This window comes from Leuresthes tenuis, unplaced genomic scaffold, assembly GCF_036924035.1.
Source record: "Leuresthes tenuis unplaced genomic scaffold, fLeuTen1.0.hap1 SCAF_12, whole genome shotgun sequence".
Classification (NCBI taxonomy): Eukaryota; Metazoa; Chordata; class Actinopteri; order Atheriniformes; family Atherinopsidae; genus Leuresthes; species Leuresthes tenuis.
In genome coordinates, this window is record NW_027325366.1 from 17,462,430 (window position 1) to 17,478,347 (window position 15,918).

At 39.0% G+C, this 15,918-nt stretch overlaps 2 protein-coding genes across 2 annotated transcripts in view; both read left to right on the forward strand.

Annotated features, from left to right (window-relative positions):
• Nucleotides 1–15,918, forward strand: part of coa5 (cytochrome C oxidase assembly factor 5) — a 186,872-nt gene that overhangs the window by 66,543 nt on the left and 104,411 nt on the right. The window lies entirely within an intron of this gene.
• tmem182a (transmembrane protein 182a) lies at nucleotides 146–9,367 on the forward strand. Its single transcript, XM_072397630.1, has 5 exons — nucleotides 146–583; nucleotides 1,808–1,931; nucleotides 3,506–3,604; nucleotides 3,677–3,814; nucleotides 9,105–9,367. Exons 1-5 carry the CDS (start codon nucleotides 425–427, stop codon nucleotides 9,314–9,316), a joined length of 732 nt encoding a protein of 243 aa, XP_072253731.1. The 5' UTR covers nucleotides 146–424; the 3' UTR covers nucleotides 9,317–9,367.

Genomic DNA, 15,918 nt, shown 5'->3' on the forward strand with positions numbered 1-15,918 from the left:
CCCGTCAGACGCAGGGTGTCCAGTTGCTACTGGTTATTTCTGTGTTGATCCCCTCCCTTCACACTCCAAATGGTCCACACACTCTGCTCCATAGTGGAGTAGAGAAGTTGCCTTCAATCACACATCAAAAATAGCCCAGGGGCAAGGGGGTTGGGCTGGTTTCAGACCCCAGTTGGGGGTCCAAAGGATGTGGACAACTTTGTACTCCCATAACACAGACACAGATAAAGGAGAGAAGTTAAGCTCTAGTTACCCAACAAAACCCAGCTGGACAGTAACAACATATCTAAGACAGTGGATTTAAAACAGCGCAAGAGAAGAGATTGCTTCTGCCTCAGTTTGTCACATGCACTTGTTGTAGTTGGAGGGGAAATAAGACTGAGAGTGGGAATCCAGCAGCCGAGTGGCTGTTCAGTCCCGGACTATGAAGCTTAGTGTGGCATTGTTTTTTGCAGGGCTCTTCGGAGCTTTGGCAGCTGTGTTCATCTTGCTTTCTTTTGGAACAGATTATTGGCTGCTGGCAGCGGAGAGTTGCCACCCAAACCCCGACGGATCTGTCAGCTCAGACCAAGTTACCGCGAAGGTGGGTGTTAATGAGCTCTTCTTGATAAAATATACCTTATGTGTTCATAATTTACAAATACTTATGTTTGTAACTGCTGGAGCTAAAGTGAGAAGAGTTCTTAGATGGCAAATATTCTCAGTCATTTGACTAGTTCAACTATTTCTGTATTTAAACTCTAGTTTGTGTGATGTGAAGTTGTAGTCTACACACTTCAAAATGCTAGTATTAGATATCCTCATAGTCTGAGCACTTTACAGCTAAATAATATCTGTTTTGCAAACTGCAATCAGCTGCTCCAATAACTCTTTCAGCAGATAAACTACGGGTTTGAGAGATCATCCCTGTAAAATGTCTTCATGTAATCAGACACCGTCTAATGTTGCATGTGTGCAGCTATGCAATGATTGAGGCATAGCTTGTACCATGTGGCTCTGTGATAGAAATACAAATACCAGCAGTCTCAGAGGTATGATGCTATATTGAATATCACCAATGAGAACATACTTAGGTTTTCAGAGTGGGCACTGATACTGACACTGAGACAGGATGCAATGACAATAAATCCAATGTAGTACTACTACAACTGCTGTGGTAATTTTGAAGCATTAAGGTGTAAAAATCAATCAGATGCCAATCAGATTAAAGTTTAGCAGTTGGTTAATTTGAATCTAAACAAACTCATACTCTCTTGTGACTCTTCATCACAGGTTGAGTATGACTACCAATCAATATTAAAAAACAATTAGTGATTCCCAAAGATTACTACTGTTAGTGAGAAATAAATAAATGTGGTTGTGTGAAATATGCTTTTTGCGGCTACATATACTATAACTTCCTTCTGTTTGACTCTTCAAAGACAAAAGAATCTGCTTCAGCTTCTTTGAGAGGCATTTAATCGACGGCATAACAGGCGATTTTGAAAGCGTTTTCTTTTTTCTCACATGCAAAGAATGAATGAGTACATCCTCAGACTTGCATGCTCAGTCAGCACCAAACTAGACCAATAGAAGGGTGCTTGATGAGCGCAACCCTAGACCTGACTTCGCAGCTGTTCTGCAACATGTTTGCAGCGCGCTGAGCACCTGCCTCACATCGTCTTGAAAATAGCTCTCACAGACTTTGATTAAAAAAGAGTGAATGACTGCACTTACATACTGCAAACCACATTCAGCATTTGACTTTGTGAAAAAGGGAAACATGTTGAGTAGTACATTTTGATGATTTTCATCTCCCTGATTTCAGTATGAAGATGTAATGATTGAGGAGACTGGTAGTGACATCACTCTGTACCACGAGGGTTTCTTCTGGAAGTGCTTCTTCAGCGGCAGCAATGGGGATGAGAACCTGCAGTGGAAACTCTGGTTCAGTAAGTGAGATAGAATATATAGTTTCAGCATGATTTTGGCCTTATTTTCTCATAGCTGACACAGCTGCACAGTAAATATTTTTTTTATGGTCACTGGAAATGAATAGAATAAATATATAATACTTCTGCAAAAAAATAAATGTACAAAGAGAAGTTTTTAGAGGCACTGGTGTCAGAGGTGTTACAAGAATTAAGATGTCTGAGCACATGTATGACTGATTGCTAATAAGCTCCATTAACAGAAATCCAAATAAACGTTTGAAGGTTTAAGAAGTGGTAGTTTTATGTTGAATACTCTGAATTGATGAGGTCCTCTCAATACTAACTCAGAATCTTACCTTTAAGCAATTCTCATAAAATCAATAAAAAAGACTTGTGTTTAGGATGTTTTAAAGCAGTTGCAGCGCCCAAACAGGACTATGGGGTTAAACAAGTCTTTGAAATGGTGGCTTAGTGCATTCAGGAAACTGTTCTCTACTAATGTTCGGCAACCACATAGTCACATGGCAGAATTTTAATTCGTTGCCGTGCTGTCTGTTAAGATTGTATGACAACACAGTGGAGAAACCCCCAAACCCTCATGTGACTTTTTTAAGAAGGTCCCACCATGTGATGTTATTCTGGTCATCTGTCAGCTGGTTGTGTGTCATCTATTTTCTGATTGGGACTTTGAATGGTGGGCCATTGTCAGAAACAGCCTGCAGAAATGAAAGGACCTTGTGAGGTTCTGTGGAATTTCACATGTTAGAAGAGATGAGAGGGAAAAGAGTGGGGAGAAGATAGTTTATGTGTCTTGTGTTCTTCGTTGGTTTGCTTAAGAGCTACTTCTGCAGTTATTACTTCTGTAAAAACTCATCTGTGTCCCTTAAAATTGTACATTTTAAGTGTTTGCCATGAAAAAAACTCTCATTCCTTTAAAGCTTTTCATCTTTTTCGTCATTTTGTGAACGATGCCATGAATATGCTAGTGTGGCCCCACTCACACCTCTACATGCTAGCAATGGCTGGCGGCTAGTCTTCCGTGGCTCAGATGAGACTAGCCGTAGCAGCTTGCAGCCTGTTGGCTGAGCTGAATCAGACGTTAGCCGTTAGTTCTAGCTCGCTTATCCGAGACCATCACGTGACTAACTTTTCCTTGTGTCTTGTGCCAACTTCTCATTTTATTGCCTCCTCACAAAATATGTAGAGTAGCTGTGCAGCCCCACCCCGCAAGTAGTCAGATTACTCCAATCTTCTACGTGGAACATACAGGCCTTCTGACTCTTGGTGGATACTTGGCAGATTCAAAGCAGAAATTCTAAGACACTGCATTGATGGCAGATTTTTCTCATGTAATGTCTTGTAGTGCATAAAAAACAGTTTATGGACATGATAACAAGGCTAATAACTTAGTTTTTAGTGGTGATGGACTGAAATGTTTTTTTTTCTTCCACCAGTAAAGTTATATTTGATAAAATATGCAATCATTGGCAATTTCTGGATGTACAAGTGTTGTTTTGGTGTAACTGCTGTGCATTCTTATCTCTTCATCTAATTATCATGGTACAACATACAAGAATTCTTCTTTTCTGCAGAAAATCAGCCCAACTCAAAAGTATGCACGCCCGCCTACCTCTTCCCATTCCCAGTGTCTCATCAGACCCACAACACCACAGAGTACAACTCTGCCATCAGTGAGTGATTACACGTACATTGTTTTCATTTTCCTAAATGATCCAGTGACGGCTAACATCTCTGTTGTCCAGTCTACAGAGGATTCTGGAGCATTTTTATGCTCATTGGCGTGGCAGCCGTTGCTCTTGGAGGGTTCATCATCATCTGTGCTGCTCCGTTTGCCAACCACTGCTTATATAAAGCAGGGGGTGGCCTCTTCCTGACATCTGGTGAGTTTAATCCAGAGGTAAAATGACTGAGCAGACCTGCTTAAGTACTGTATGATATGGAAGATTTTGACTCCATTAGCAGCTCTAGTTTCTTGGGACTTTTTAGATTAAGACTTATCTCAAAATATGAAATGATCTTATCAATACTGCTCATCATAACACTGTTAAATATCAAACTGGTCTTCTAACTCACTAAAGCAAAATTAACAACATTTTGCATAATGACAACTATAAGAATACTTACAAGATAATATTTTTACGTAACTAATTAGTTATGGGTGCCAATGCTTAAAGTATTAAGGCACATATTTATATGGTATGCTGACGGTCTGACGGCTTTGCTTTGCGGTAAGACGTATTGCATCACTTCCTGTTGCTTTGTGTGTGTGCACTGTGACAGTTCTCGCTCTTCTTGAACTACTAATAATCACCTTATTTCTCCCTATAATTTACACATCTTGCATAGTTAACTCTATCCCATACTTGTTATATTCTAACGCTCACTCTTACAGATCTTTAGTTTTTATTTTTCACTTTTTAGCGTTGTGTCTGGTTCTCTAGCTTAGCATGGCTACCAGTTCTCTTCCTCTATCTCCTGCTTTCACCTGCTCCTTGTGTCAGATGTTTAGTTACTCCTCTGCCTCCTTTAGTGGTAATGGTACATGTAACAAATGTAGTCTTTTTGTAGTTTTGGAGGCAAGGTTATCTGAATTGGAAGCTCGGCTCTGCACTGTTGAAAACCACCCGATAGCGAGCCAGGCCCCTTTAGTCAGTGCGGAGCCACCTAGCGTAGCTAGCTCTGTTAGTCGTCCCCGAGCAGATCCCGAGCAGCCGGGACTTAAGAGTGGCTGGGTGACTGTCAGGAAGAGGAGTCATAGTCCTAAAGTCAAGCCCGTGGTTCACCATCAACCTGTCCACGTTTCTAATAGATTTTCTCCACTCAGCGACACACCCGCTGAGGACAAAACCCTGGTAATTGGCAGCTCTATAGTCAGAAACGTGGCATTAGAGACACCAGCGACCATAGTCAAATGCATTCCAGGGGCCAGAGCGGGCGACATAGAATCCTATTTAAAACTGCTGGCTAAGGATAAACGTAAATACGGTAAAATAGTTATTCACGTCGGCGGTAATGACACCCGGTTACGCCAATCGGAGGTCACTAAAATTAATGTTGCATCGGTGTGTAATTTTGCCAAAACAATGTCGGACTCCGTAGTTTTCTCTGGACCCCTGCCAAATCTGACCAGTGATGACATATTTAGCCGCATGTCCTCATTCAATCGCTGGTTGTCTAGATGGTGTCCAGCAAACAACGTGGGCTACATAGATAATTGGCAATCTTTCTGGAGAAAACCTGGTCTGATGAGGAGAGACGGCATCCATCCCACTTTGGAAGGAGCGGCTCTCATTTCTAGAAATATGGACGAATTTATTAGTCATCCAAAAACATGACATCCCAGTGTTGAGACCAGGATGCAGAGTTGTAGTCTTACACACTTCTCTGCGGCTTCCCACCTGATGCTGCCCCCCCCTCAATCAAAAAACACAAAAGGAGCAAATCCTCTTGTGCAAAAAAAAATTAAAACAAAAACTTTAACTGAACAAAAACATCAAACTATTAAATGTGGTTTGCTGAATATTAGATCTCTCCCTTTGAAGTCTCTGTTAGTGAATGATTTGATTTGTGATCATCATATTGATATATTTTGTCTTACAGAAACCTGGCTGCAGCAGGAGGATCATGTTAGTATTAATGAATCAACTCCCTCTGACTATTTAAATGTTCATGTTCCTAGAACCACAGGCAGAGGAGGAGGAGTGGCAGCTATCTTCAGATCAGGGTTACTAATCAGTCCTAGACCCAAGATTAGTTTTAGCTCTTTTGAATCTCTGATTCTCAGTTTTTCCCACCCAAAGTGGAAATCACAAAAACCTCTTGTGTTTGTTGTTGTGTATCGTCCGCCTGGCCCTTATTCTGAGTTTCTGTCTGAATTCTCAGAGTTTTTATCCCAGTTAGTGCTGAGTACAGATAAAGTCATTGTAGTGGGTGACTTTAATATTCATGTAGATGTTGAAAATGACAGCCTAAATATTAACTTTAATTCTATATTAGACTCTATTGGATTTTCTCAAAGTGTTCACAGACCTACTCACTGCCTTAATCATACCCTTGACCTTGTGCTGACTTATGGCATTGAGAGTGAACAGTTAACAGTGTTCCCTCATAACCCTGTCTTGTCTGACCATTTTTTAATAACTTTTGAATTTACATTACTTGACTACACGGTTTCTGAGAAGAATTCTACATATAGAAGGTGTCTGTCAGAGAATGCTGTAACCAGATTTAAAGAGTTGATTTCATCATCCTTTTCTTCACTGCCATGTGCTGATATGACACAGGATGGCTACCTAAATTTTACTCCAGTAGAACTTGACTCTCTTGTTGACAGCACTACAGCTTCAATGCGTACAACACTGGACAATGTTGCCCCTCTGAAAAGGAAGGTAATCAGTCAGAAGAGGTTGGCTCCTTGGTATAATTCACAGCTGCGTGCGTTAAAGCAGACTGCAAGAAAGCTGGAGAGACAGTGGCGTTCCTCTAATTTAGAAGAGTCTCAATTAGTCTGGAAAGATAGTTTAATAACGTATAAGAAAGCACTTCGTAAAGCTAGAACTGCGTATTATTCATTATTGATAGAAGAGAATAAGAATAATCCCAGGTTTCTTTTCAGCACTGTTGCCAGGCTGACAAAGAGTCCGAGCTCTGTTGAGCCATGTATTCCTTTAACTCTCAGCAGTGATGATTTCATGAGATTCTTCATCAATAAAATTGTTTCTATCAGAGAGAAGATTAATGGAATCCTTCCCATTATTATCACTGATGTATCATCAAGTAGAGCAGCTTTAGAAGTATCTTTCGAACCTGAATTGTATTTAGACAGCTTCTGTCCAGTTGATCTTTCTGAGCTAACAACAGCAATAGTCTCTTCTAAACCATCAACTTGTATGTTAGACCCAATCCCAACCAGACTGTTCAAGGAGGTTTTCCCCTTAATTGACACTTCCATATTGGATTTGATCAATCGGTCTTTGTTGACAGGATATGTACCTCAGACTTTTAAGGTTGCTGTAATTAAACCTTTACTTAAAAAACCTACTCTTGATTCAGAAGTGTTGGCTAATTATCGACCTATATCCAATCTCCCTTTTTTGTCCAAAGTTCTTGAAAAAATAGTTGCAGTTCAACTTTGTGATCATTTACATAGAAATAATCTGTTTGAAGAGTTTCAGTCAGGATTCAGAGTGCATCATAGCACAGAAACAGCACTGGTGAAAGTTACCAATGATCTCCTGTTAGCCTCTGATAGCGGACTTGTTTCTGTGCTTGTCCTGTTGGATCTCAGTGCTGCATTTGATACGATCGATCACAGCATTCTGTTACAGAGACTTGAACATGTTATTGGGATTAAAGGAACTGCATTAGGCTGGTTTAAGTCATATTTATCTGATAGATTCCAGTTTGTTCTTGTAAATGAAGAATCTTCCTCACACGTTGGAGTAAGTCATGGAGTTCCTCAGGGTTCTGTGCTTGGACCGATTCTTTTTACTTTATACATGCTTCCATTAGGTAACATTATCAGACAGCATGGCATAAATTTCCATTGTTATGCTGATGATACTCAGCTGTACTTATCTATGAAACCAGATGAAACCTACAGGTTGGTCAGGCTACAAGCCTGTCTTAAAGACATAAAGACCTGGATGACTCAGAACTGTCTGCTTTTAAATTCAGACAAAACTGAAGTTGTTCTCTTTGGACCTGAGCGCTTCAGGGAGAAATTGTCTAGTTATATAGTTACTCTAGATGGTATTTCCTTGGCTTCTAGTTCTACAGTGAGGAACCTTGGAGTTATTTTTGACCAGAATTTATCATTTGACGCACATATAAAACTGGTTTCTAGGACTGCCTTCTTTCACCTTCGTAATATTGCTAAAATCAGGAACATCCTGTCTCAGGGTGATGCAGAGAAACTAGTTCATGCATTTGTTACTTCAAGATTGGACTACTGTAATTCCTTATTATTGGGCTGTCCCACATATTCTCTGAAAAGCCTCCAGCTGATCCAAAATGCTGCAGCCAGAGTTCTGATGAGAACTAACAGGAGAGATCATGTTTCTCCAGTTTTAGCTTCTCTTCATTGGCTCCCTGTTAAATTCAGAATAGAATTTAAGATTCTTCTTCTGACATATAAAGTTCTTAATGACCGAGCTCCATCATATCTTAAAGATTTAATTGTAAGATATTTTCCTAACAGAGCACTTCGCTCCCAAACTGCAGGTTTACTTGTTGTTCCCAGAGTTTCTAAAAGTAGAATGGGAGGTAGAGCCTTCAGTTATCAGGCCCCTCTCTTGTGGAATAAGCTGCCAGTAAATGTCCGGGAAGCAGACACCCTTTCCACTTTTAAGATTAGGCTTAAAACTTTTCTTTTCGATAAAGCTTACAGTTAGGGATGGCTCAGGTAATCCTGAAACATCCCATAGTTAAGCTGCTATAGGCTTAGACTGCTGGGGGACCTCATCTGTCACACCTTTCCTCACTTTGCTCTCTTTTTCCCCCTGTTTAATTTCAAAATTGATTTTATGTACATGTGACATTATTGTGGTTATTAACCTATGTTTCCCTGTTCCAACAGATATCCTTTGAATGGCGTTATGGTGTTTTTCCCCCCTCTTTTCCCTCTTTTCTGTCTTCTCAAACCCCAGCTGGTCGAGGCGGATGGCCACCCTTCCTGAGTCTGGTTCTGCCAGAGGTTTCTTCCTGTTAAAAGGGAGTCGTTCCTTTCCACAGTTGCCACAGGCACGCTCAGGACGGGAGATTGGACTGAAGACACATTTCGGTGCAATCTGTTGGTTTCCTTAGCTAGGATATTAATTTTTTGAATTAGCTCTATATGAATTAATTGGATTATGATTACAATGAATTGAATTCCAATTGGCTTGAATTGGACTATATTACTTAAGTGCCTTGAGATGACAATTGTTGTAATCTGGCGCTATATAAATAAAATTGAATTGAATTGAATATTTAATTTGTAATTCAATTTCAATTTGTTGTGTTGTTACTCATACTTAGGTAAAGGATCTGTGAATTCTTCTTCCTCAGTTAGTTATTTATGAATCTAAACCACCTCTTCTGGATCTACCTGTTCATTTAAACACATTTTACTGAGTTTCAGGCATCATGGTTTCATATCTTTACCTATCAGGCTCTCCTTTGTGCCACCAGGTTTTTTCCTCCTATGTGTTGTGGTGATGTACATACTATGGCTCCAGGTGTTGGACGTGGTGGAAGTCTACATCAACCACCAGCGCTCTTCACTGTGTCCAGATTTTCATTTGTCCATCAGCTACGGTCTGTCCTTCATATTTGCCCCCATTGGCATCTTCTTCTGCCTCCTGGCCGGACTTCTTTTCCTCCTCATTGGTCGAACTGTCTAGATTCACTACCACTGAAAAAAAGGTTGATTTTTGTACAGCCATATTCAAAATTGTTTCCGCCATGTGAAAACAGGACTCTATAGATTCTGTTTGGCAACACTTTGGATGTGATGTTTCGGCTTGGAAATGGCATCATGATCACTCTAGCATAAGTCACTTTCAGTTGATCATATGCAAATACCTGGGCCTTTATTTGAAACTCGTATATTAGGGTGTAGGTTTGATGTATTTCAGAAGACAAAGTAAAATTTTCTTAAATCTGTTTGGAATATACGGTAAAAGGCCTGAACTAAAGAATTAGTTCAAATAAACATTTTATAAACGTTTTATAGCAGAGATTTTTTCCAGTCCTGATCCTCAGTCCCCTCTTTCTCGCATGTTTTACATGCTTGCCTGCTCCAATTAGGAGTCATTCCCAGCCTTCTGGAGTATGATGAAGAGCTGATGAGCTTAACATATTTATTAGAATCATGTAATGGAGAAAATATACAGAAAAAAGATGCAGTTTTTCATGTAAAGCCTACAAGCAGATCATTTATACATTGTATTACTTATAATAATTTATATATTTCTATATTCTGTAAATATGGTATAGAGAGTTTGTACTTTTAGAAAGTGTACCCAATCAGCTAATTATAATCTGTTTATTTGTTGTATACAAATTATATGGTGATATGATATGATTTAAAAACAATAGTTCCTTAGCCTCTCAATATTCCAACCTTTTCTGTGGCCCATTCATTTATACAGATCATGTCTGTAAAAACTGTAAAAGCTTGGAATTGCATTTTTCATCAAACAGCAGTATTTATTTGTGCTGGATACTACGACATATACTTACGACTTTTAAGTCAACAACGTCCACGTTCATGATAATTAAGGAATATGTCAACCAAGTGTGTCACGTGTGTTGTTTGATTGTGATGTGACTTCATGTCAAATAAATGTTCTTTTTCTCTGATCTGCTTGACATTAAAACGAAAAGGTGAGGGCTTTGATGTAGAATGAGAGTAACTCAACCATTCTCAAGAAAAATGTAGAGGGAAAAATATAAATGAGACTCTTAAGATTAAAAAAGAACTCATTCATTCACATCATCAACTTGCAGAGACATAAATGCACTATTCTAAGTATATTGGCAATTTTTCCATGGGATAGGAACGTCTGACAAAAAACACCACAAGGTGGCACTGCTGTCTCATTTTATTTACACTCGGTCTACACACTGAGAAGGAGAAATCCCATTTTGCTTATCTGGAGTCTGTATGGAGTGTACGTGGTGTTATGCATTTAATCACAACTTCAGAAGTAGGATCTGTAGATGAAAGAATTCACACCTTGGCTGACAGACGGATGGTAATTTCACTCATGAATGGAGCATTTGATCAGGATCTGAATGGACTCCTGTGTTGATTCTCATGTGCCTGCATCAACTCTTTGCCTTTCAAGATTCATAATGCACTTATCATACATAGGGAAATGCATCTGCGACTTGCCTCAGAATGCAGGAGAGAGTGACACAATGTGAGGCACTGATTATTTTGTGAGACTGACTTTGCCTTCACATAAGAGTCTAATGATGGAAATTCACACTTTCGCTTTCTGAAATTTCAAATTACTGTGTTCACACCGAGCTGCATCATCTTAAGCTCAGCCATATGAGAATCCAACCCGTGGTAAAGTACTGCAGGTCATGAGATTAAGCCATGTAGGTGGGCAGATGCTAATAAATTGTAAGATAAGATCACAGGGTTTGTCCTGCTTGAGGTTGGAGCAGTCCTTTCATTCAACTCTCCCCCAGGAAAGAGATTTCTTATCTTGTGGACTTCCTGATTTAAATGAAATCCTAATAAGATATTAAAAAAAAAAAAGTTTAATCATTTGCCCATACATATCGAAGTGAGTATGTGTGATGAGGGAAAAAAGGGAGAAAAATGAGAAATAGGCAGTGGTATAATGCAGGTGTGGCGCAGGCTACCTCCTGCAGGAGCTGGGCCTTGCAGTCAGTAATGTCATCAGAGTGGGAGTCCCAGCTGAATTCAGCACTGTTCTGCATGATTGCCCATGATAATTGTGTGTTGATAGGGAGCGCCGGAGATGGAGTATAATTTCCACCGAGAGATTCCTAAACAAATACCTGTGCTCAGCAGAGGGCTGGAGAGCAGCAGGAGGTGAGGAGGAGAATAGTGGATGAGGGGAGATAGCGGATGAGAGGGTAACACTTCCAGAGAGGGGAGATGAGGAGGAGGGACAGGGAAAAGTGGCTTTACCACAAAGTGCTGTATACTTTAAAACATCAAAAGGGGAAATGTTTGGGCTACTGACAGAAAAGGACAGAACCGAGCTGGACAGAACAAAATAATGAGCAAAACACATTTCTAAGTTGGCTGAACAAGAAAGATCACCTGTGAGTACATGCTAGTAAAAGTTCTACCTAACATGTATATATGGGTTTTAATTAAAATGTTCTTTTTATGCATTTTTATGCATACATTTTTTTTCTTTTGTCTGGATTGGACCTCTGCCTGCTGAGATTTGTGGCACGATCTGAAGTTGAGTTTGGTATATAGATTTATTATGGTAAAAAATACTTAAAGTAAAGAGTCTTTGAACTGAAGATGCTCCAAACAATGTTGACATTAAATAAATAAGTAAATAGAATAAAACAAAAACAACACTGTGGTTGAATCCGAAAAGTTAAGATGCTGTGCATGGTGATTTCCAAATGGTTTGAACTCCAGATTTGATCAAATAAAACTGAAAGACAACATATCAGTTGCTGAACAGTGAAACATAATTGTTGTTGTTGTTGTTTTTAAATATACCCATGTTGAATTTGATGTCAGCAACACATTTGAACATTTCTTTCTGAAAGCACCAAATGTTTTCAATAGACAGTGGAGTGCGTGGACTGCATGCAGGCCAGCTTAGCACCTGTATTTTTTTTTCCAATCGCAGTCATGCTGTTGTGGTACATGATGACAGCTGTGACATGCTGAAGTAAGCAAAAAACTTCCCCAGAAGATGTCATGTGGAAATCAGCATACGTTGCTCCAAAGCCTGCATATATTGCTCAACATTACAGATGCCTTCACATATATGCAGGTTAGCTATTTCATGCAAATAAAGACTGCCTCATACCATCACAAACAGTAACTTTTCAGGACGATTTTGATTAAAACGACCACATAAACGTTTTCCCCTTCCCAGCAGTCCATCTTAAATGAGCTCAGAAACTTTATTATAAGCTGCGTAATGTTGCAATAGGGTGGCTGCATAGGTTATATTGCCAGTGGTTGTAAAACAGCAGAAGAAGTAACCTGAAACAAACCTTCAGGAGGTAAAATCAACAACAACTGTAGGGGATATCCACAAGACGAAAACAGAGCGAGCATTTCTTCATGAATTTCTTTAGTATCAGGGAATATCTGGGATAATATATCATATTACATATGGGAAGATGAACAACAGAGTTTACTGTATGCTGGCTCAAACCAGAAATAGCTGGCGAGCCAGGTCATTCTAATCTTTGCCAGATCAGATGAAATTCAAATTTGATCGACTCTGCGTATGCTTATCAAGTCTTCCTCCTAACTGGAGATGACCTACTCAAGTGGGTGTGCAAACTTTGTTATGAATCCATGAAAGTTCTTCTACATTTTTAGTTTCCTTTCACCATATCCTATATTCCCATCTTCTGAAGTCAAATCAAAAACAGTAGTGGGAAACCAGCCACTGCTTTTCAGAAGTGCCGAGCCGATTCAACGATCTATACTATAAAAACACGTTTTTAATGAAATCGTGCCTGACGAGCTGAAAATCTTTTCAGTAATATAATATAATATAATATAAGTAATATTTTTCTGAATTTTCTAAATCATTGAAATATATTCTGAGCCTTATTTTGTGTTGCAAAAACAGCATTCTTAGATAACTTAACTATTTGTGATAGATCATTTAATATGATCTTTGCACTATTCTAAGTAAAATACAGGCTTTCAGTTATTTTTAGATAATTGAGTTTCTTTACCGGCAAAACAGCTGCAGCACAGCTAACAAAACACAACCACAGTTACAGACCATCATTGGCCTGTTTACAGTAGAATACATAACAATTCCCATGAAACTCCTATCGTCGCATGAAATTGCAATGACCTTTCAGGGAGGAAAATTGTATGTCTTCTCCTTATTCTTTGTGATATACCTAAATTCATCAGTATATACAGGGAGATCTCAATCATCTCAATCATACAGATGACCTCAATATTCAATATTGGGATTTCTAAGTTGAGTTCTTTCTGCTGTTTATTCCACGTGCACACTAATAAAATGCAGTTTCATCCCACGCAACGTCTCAACTTTCTTAGGAACCATGGTCGAATATTGTTTCGCTGTTTGCAGGGATCAGGAAAGATCTGGTCAAGAAAAGAGAAGTTCAGCTCACAGTCAACACTTGTATTTTTAACCTTGAGGGAGGTTTGAGTTAATAGGAAAACAGTCTTTGCCTGAGTGCGCTCACCTCACGGCATGTACCGTAGTTATCATAGCTTATCTTCCAACTGTATCATAATCCCGCATGACATGCAAGTCGGATTTCATTTAAATCTGATTACTTTCAACTCTCAGAAAAAGCAAAGTATTTGAATTGCATGAACAATATGGCAAGTCATATTACACGCTGCTTTCCTCTTTAGAGGTAATTTTACATAATTTCCCATTCGTTTTGAAATAATGAATAGACAATGGGCTGTATAATTGTGAGAATTTACAATTCAGAGGACTACGTCGTATAATCATCATGCATAATTCAGAGAGCTGAGCGCATAGGTCAGCGGTGGCAGTGGCACGCAAAGTAACTCGGGTCGTCCAACAAACAGTTGAAAATCTACACATTTATCTTCATGCAGGTTAAAACGTTAAAACAAAATCTGTTTGATGAGGGAACGCATTCCCTCAGTATCATAGCAGAAAGACAAACAAAAAAAAGCACTTCATCCAATTATCTGTATACCTCCTATTTTCAGCTACGAGGCTCTTTCAGTAAAGTCTGCAAGTTCAGAGAAACTCGCTAATATATAAAGAGGCACTGGCAGAGTAAGACGGTTATTTCATTGTTGGCCACAGAAAGCTACACCTGTACTGAGTGGATCCTCTTTGCCCCTCTCACATCCTGTGGCCTCACACCTCAGTTTGTGCATATAAATTACATTCCAGAGTGTGTATGGATAGCTCTTGTTCATACACAAGGTCTCTTGTTTCAAAGGCATGCTAATGTCTTTCACTCCTCTCAGCGGCTCTCTTTTAACTGCCAGAGCAACTGTGAAGGAGATGATTGCGACTCTTCAGCCACCTTTCCTCCTGAATATTCACACATTTCTAATGGCAGATATGTATCCACAAGTCCAAAACAAAGAGAAGCTCGGCTCAAGACCGTTACCTATCTGAGATACCATTCCACCTTAGTTAAGAGAAATTATGACTGAGGGAGTCTGCAGATTGTGCAACAAATTAGTAAAATCTTTAATGCCTGAACCTTGTTGTCATTTGACAGATCCATACTACATGAGCAGCCAAAAGTTTAAATTTTTTCTTTCTTTTTTGGGGAGAGAAATCCTGTGTATCAGCAGTGGGTAGCTGAGCTCTGTATTTGGGTTTTGCTCCCCCTCAAGCCATTAATTAATGCTTCAGTACAAACAGCCGATGGATTTGGTCATGAATATTCAAATAAAGCTCCTGCATATAATTTCTTATGCAGTGTTCTAACACTGGGCATTTGTGAGGCAGCCATCAGGGCTTCAAAGTCACAAGGATGTGGTTTCGTGTATCTTGTCTATCTGTCCCAATATTAGCCATGTGGACCGCAATCTGCACTGATATTTGACAAAGTGAGACTTAGCAAGATGTCACACACAAATGTGACGTTAGATTCTTGTAATGTGATTATTTTTCACATCTTTTTAACTTGTCTCACCTTTTCTCTTATCTCTAATGATTTGTCTCTGACTATTTTTTCTTTAAAACGACATTACTTTCAGTTTTCAATATCTAAGTGCATATTTCTCTTCTCAACATCTGTCATGCAAAAATTCTTCAGCGACTTCCCGTAGTTCAAGTCCTTTAAGAAGAAAATGTGTAAAAAAAAAAAGGAAAAAAATAATTTTCTGGAGAATTTATTGTTGAATGAATATATCTGAAGAAAAAAGAGGGGTAACAGTTGTGTGGCTCCTCAAATACCGAAAATATTTAATCCCTGTGAGTTTTTTTTTTTTAGTAAAACCCATCTTTAACATTTCCTGAGTTTTTAAAAAAAAAACTCATATGTAAGATGAAACCAAAGATAAAGCCTTTAAACATTTTCCTCCACCATTTCTTTTTTAAAATATTCGAAGATGATGATAACGATGTGTGCTGTTCCATTCTGTTGAACCCCAAGAGTCTTCTTTCTTAATGCTATACATGTTTATTAATGCAATTTTTTGAGAGGGGACTGTCATATCTGTTCGTCTTCAGCATGTCAGCGTGTTTAAATGCATTGGAAAAATAAACAGGCACAAGCTATATTTACCATATTTAATAGAAAACAAATATTCAATTCTAATGTT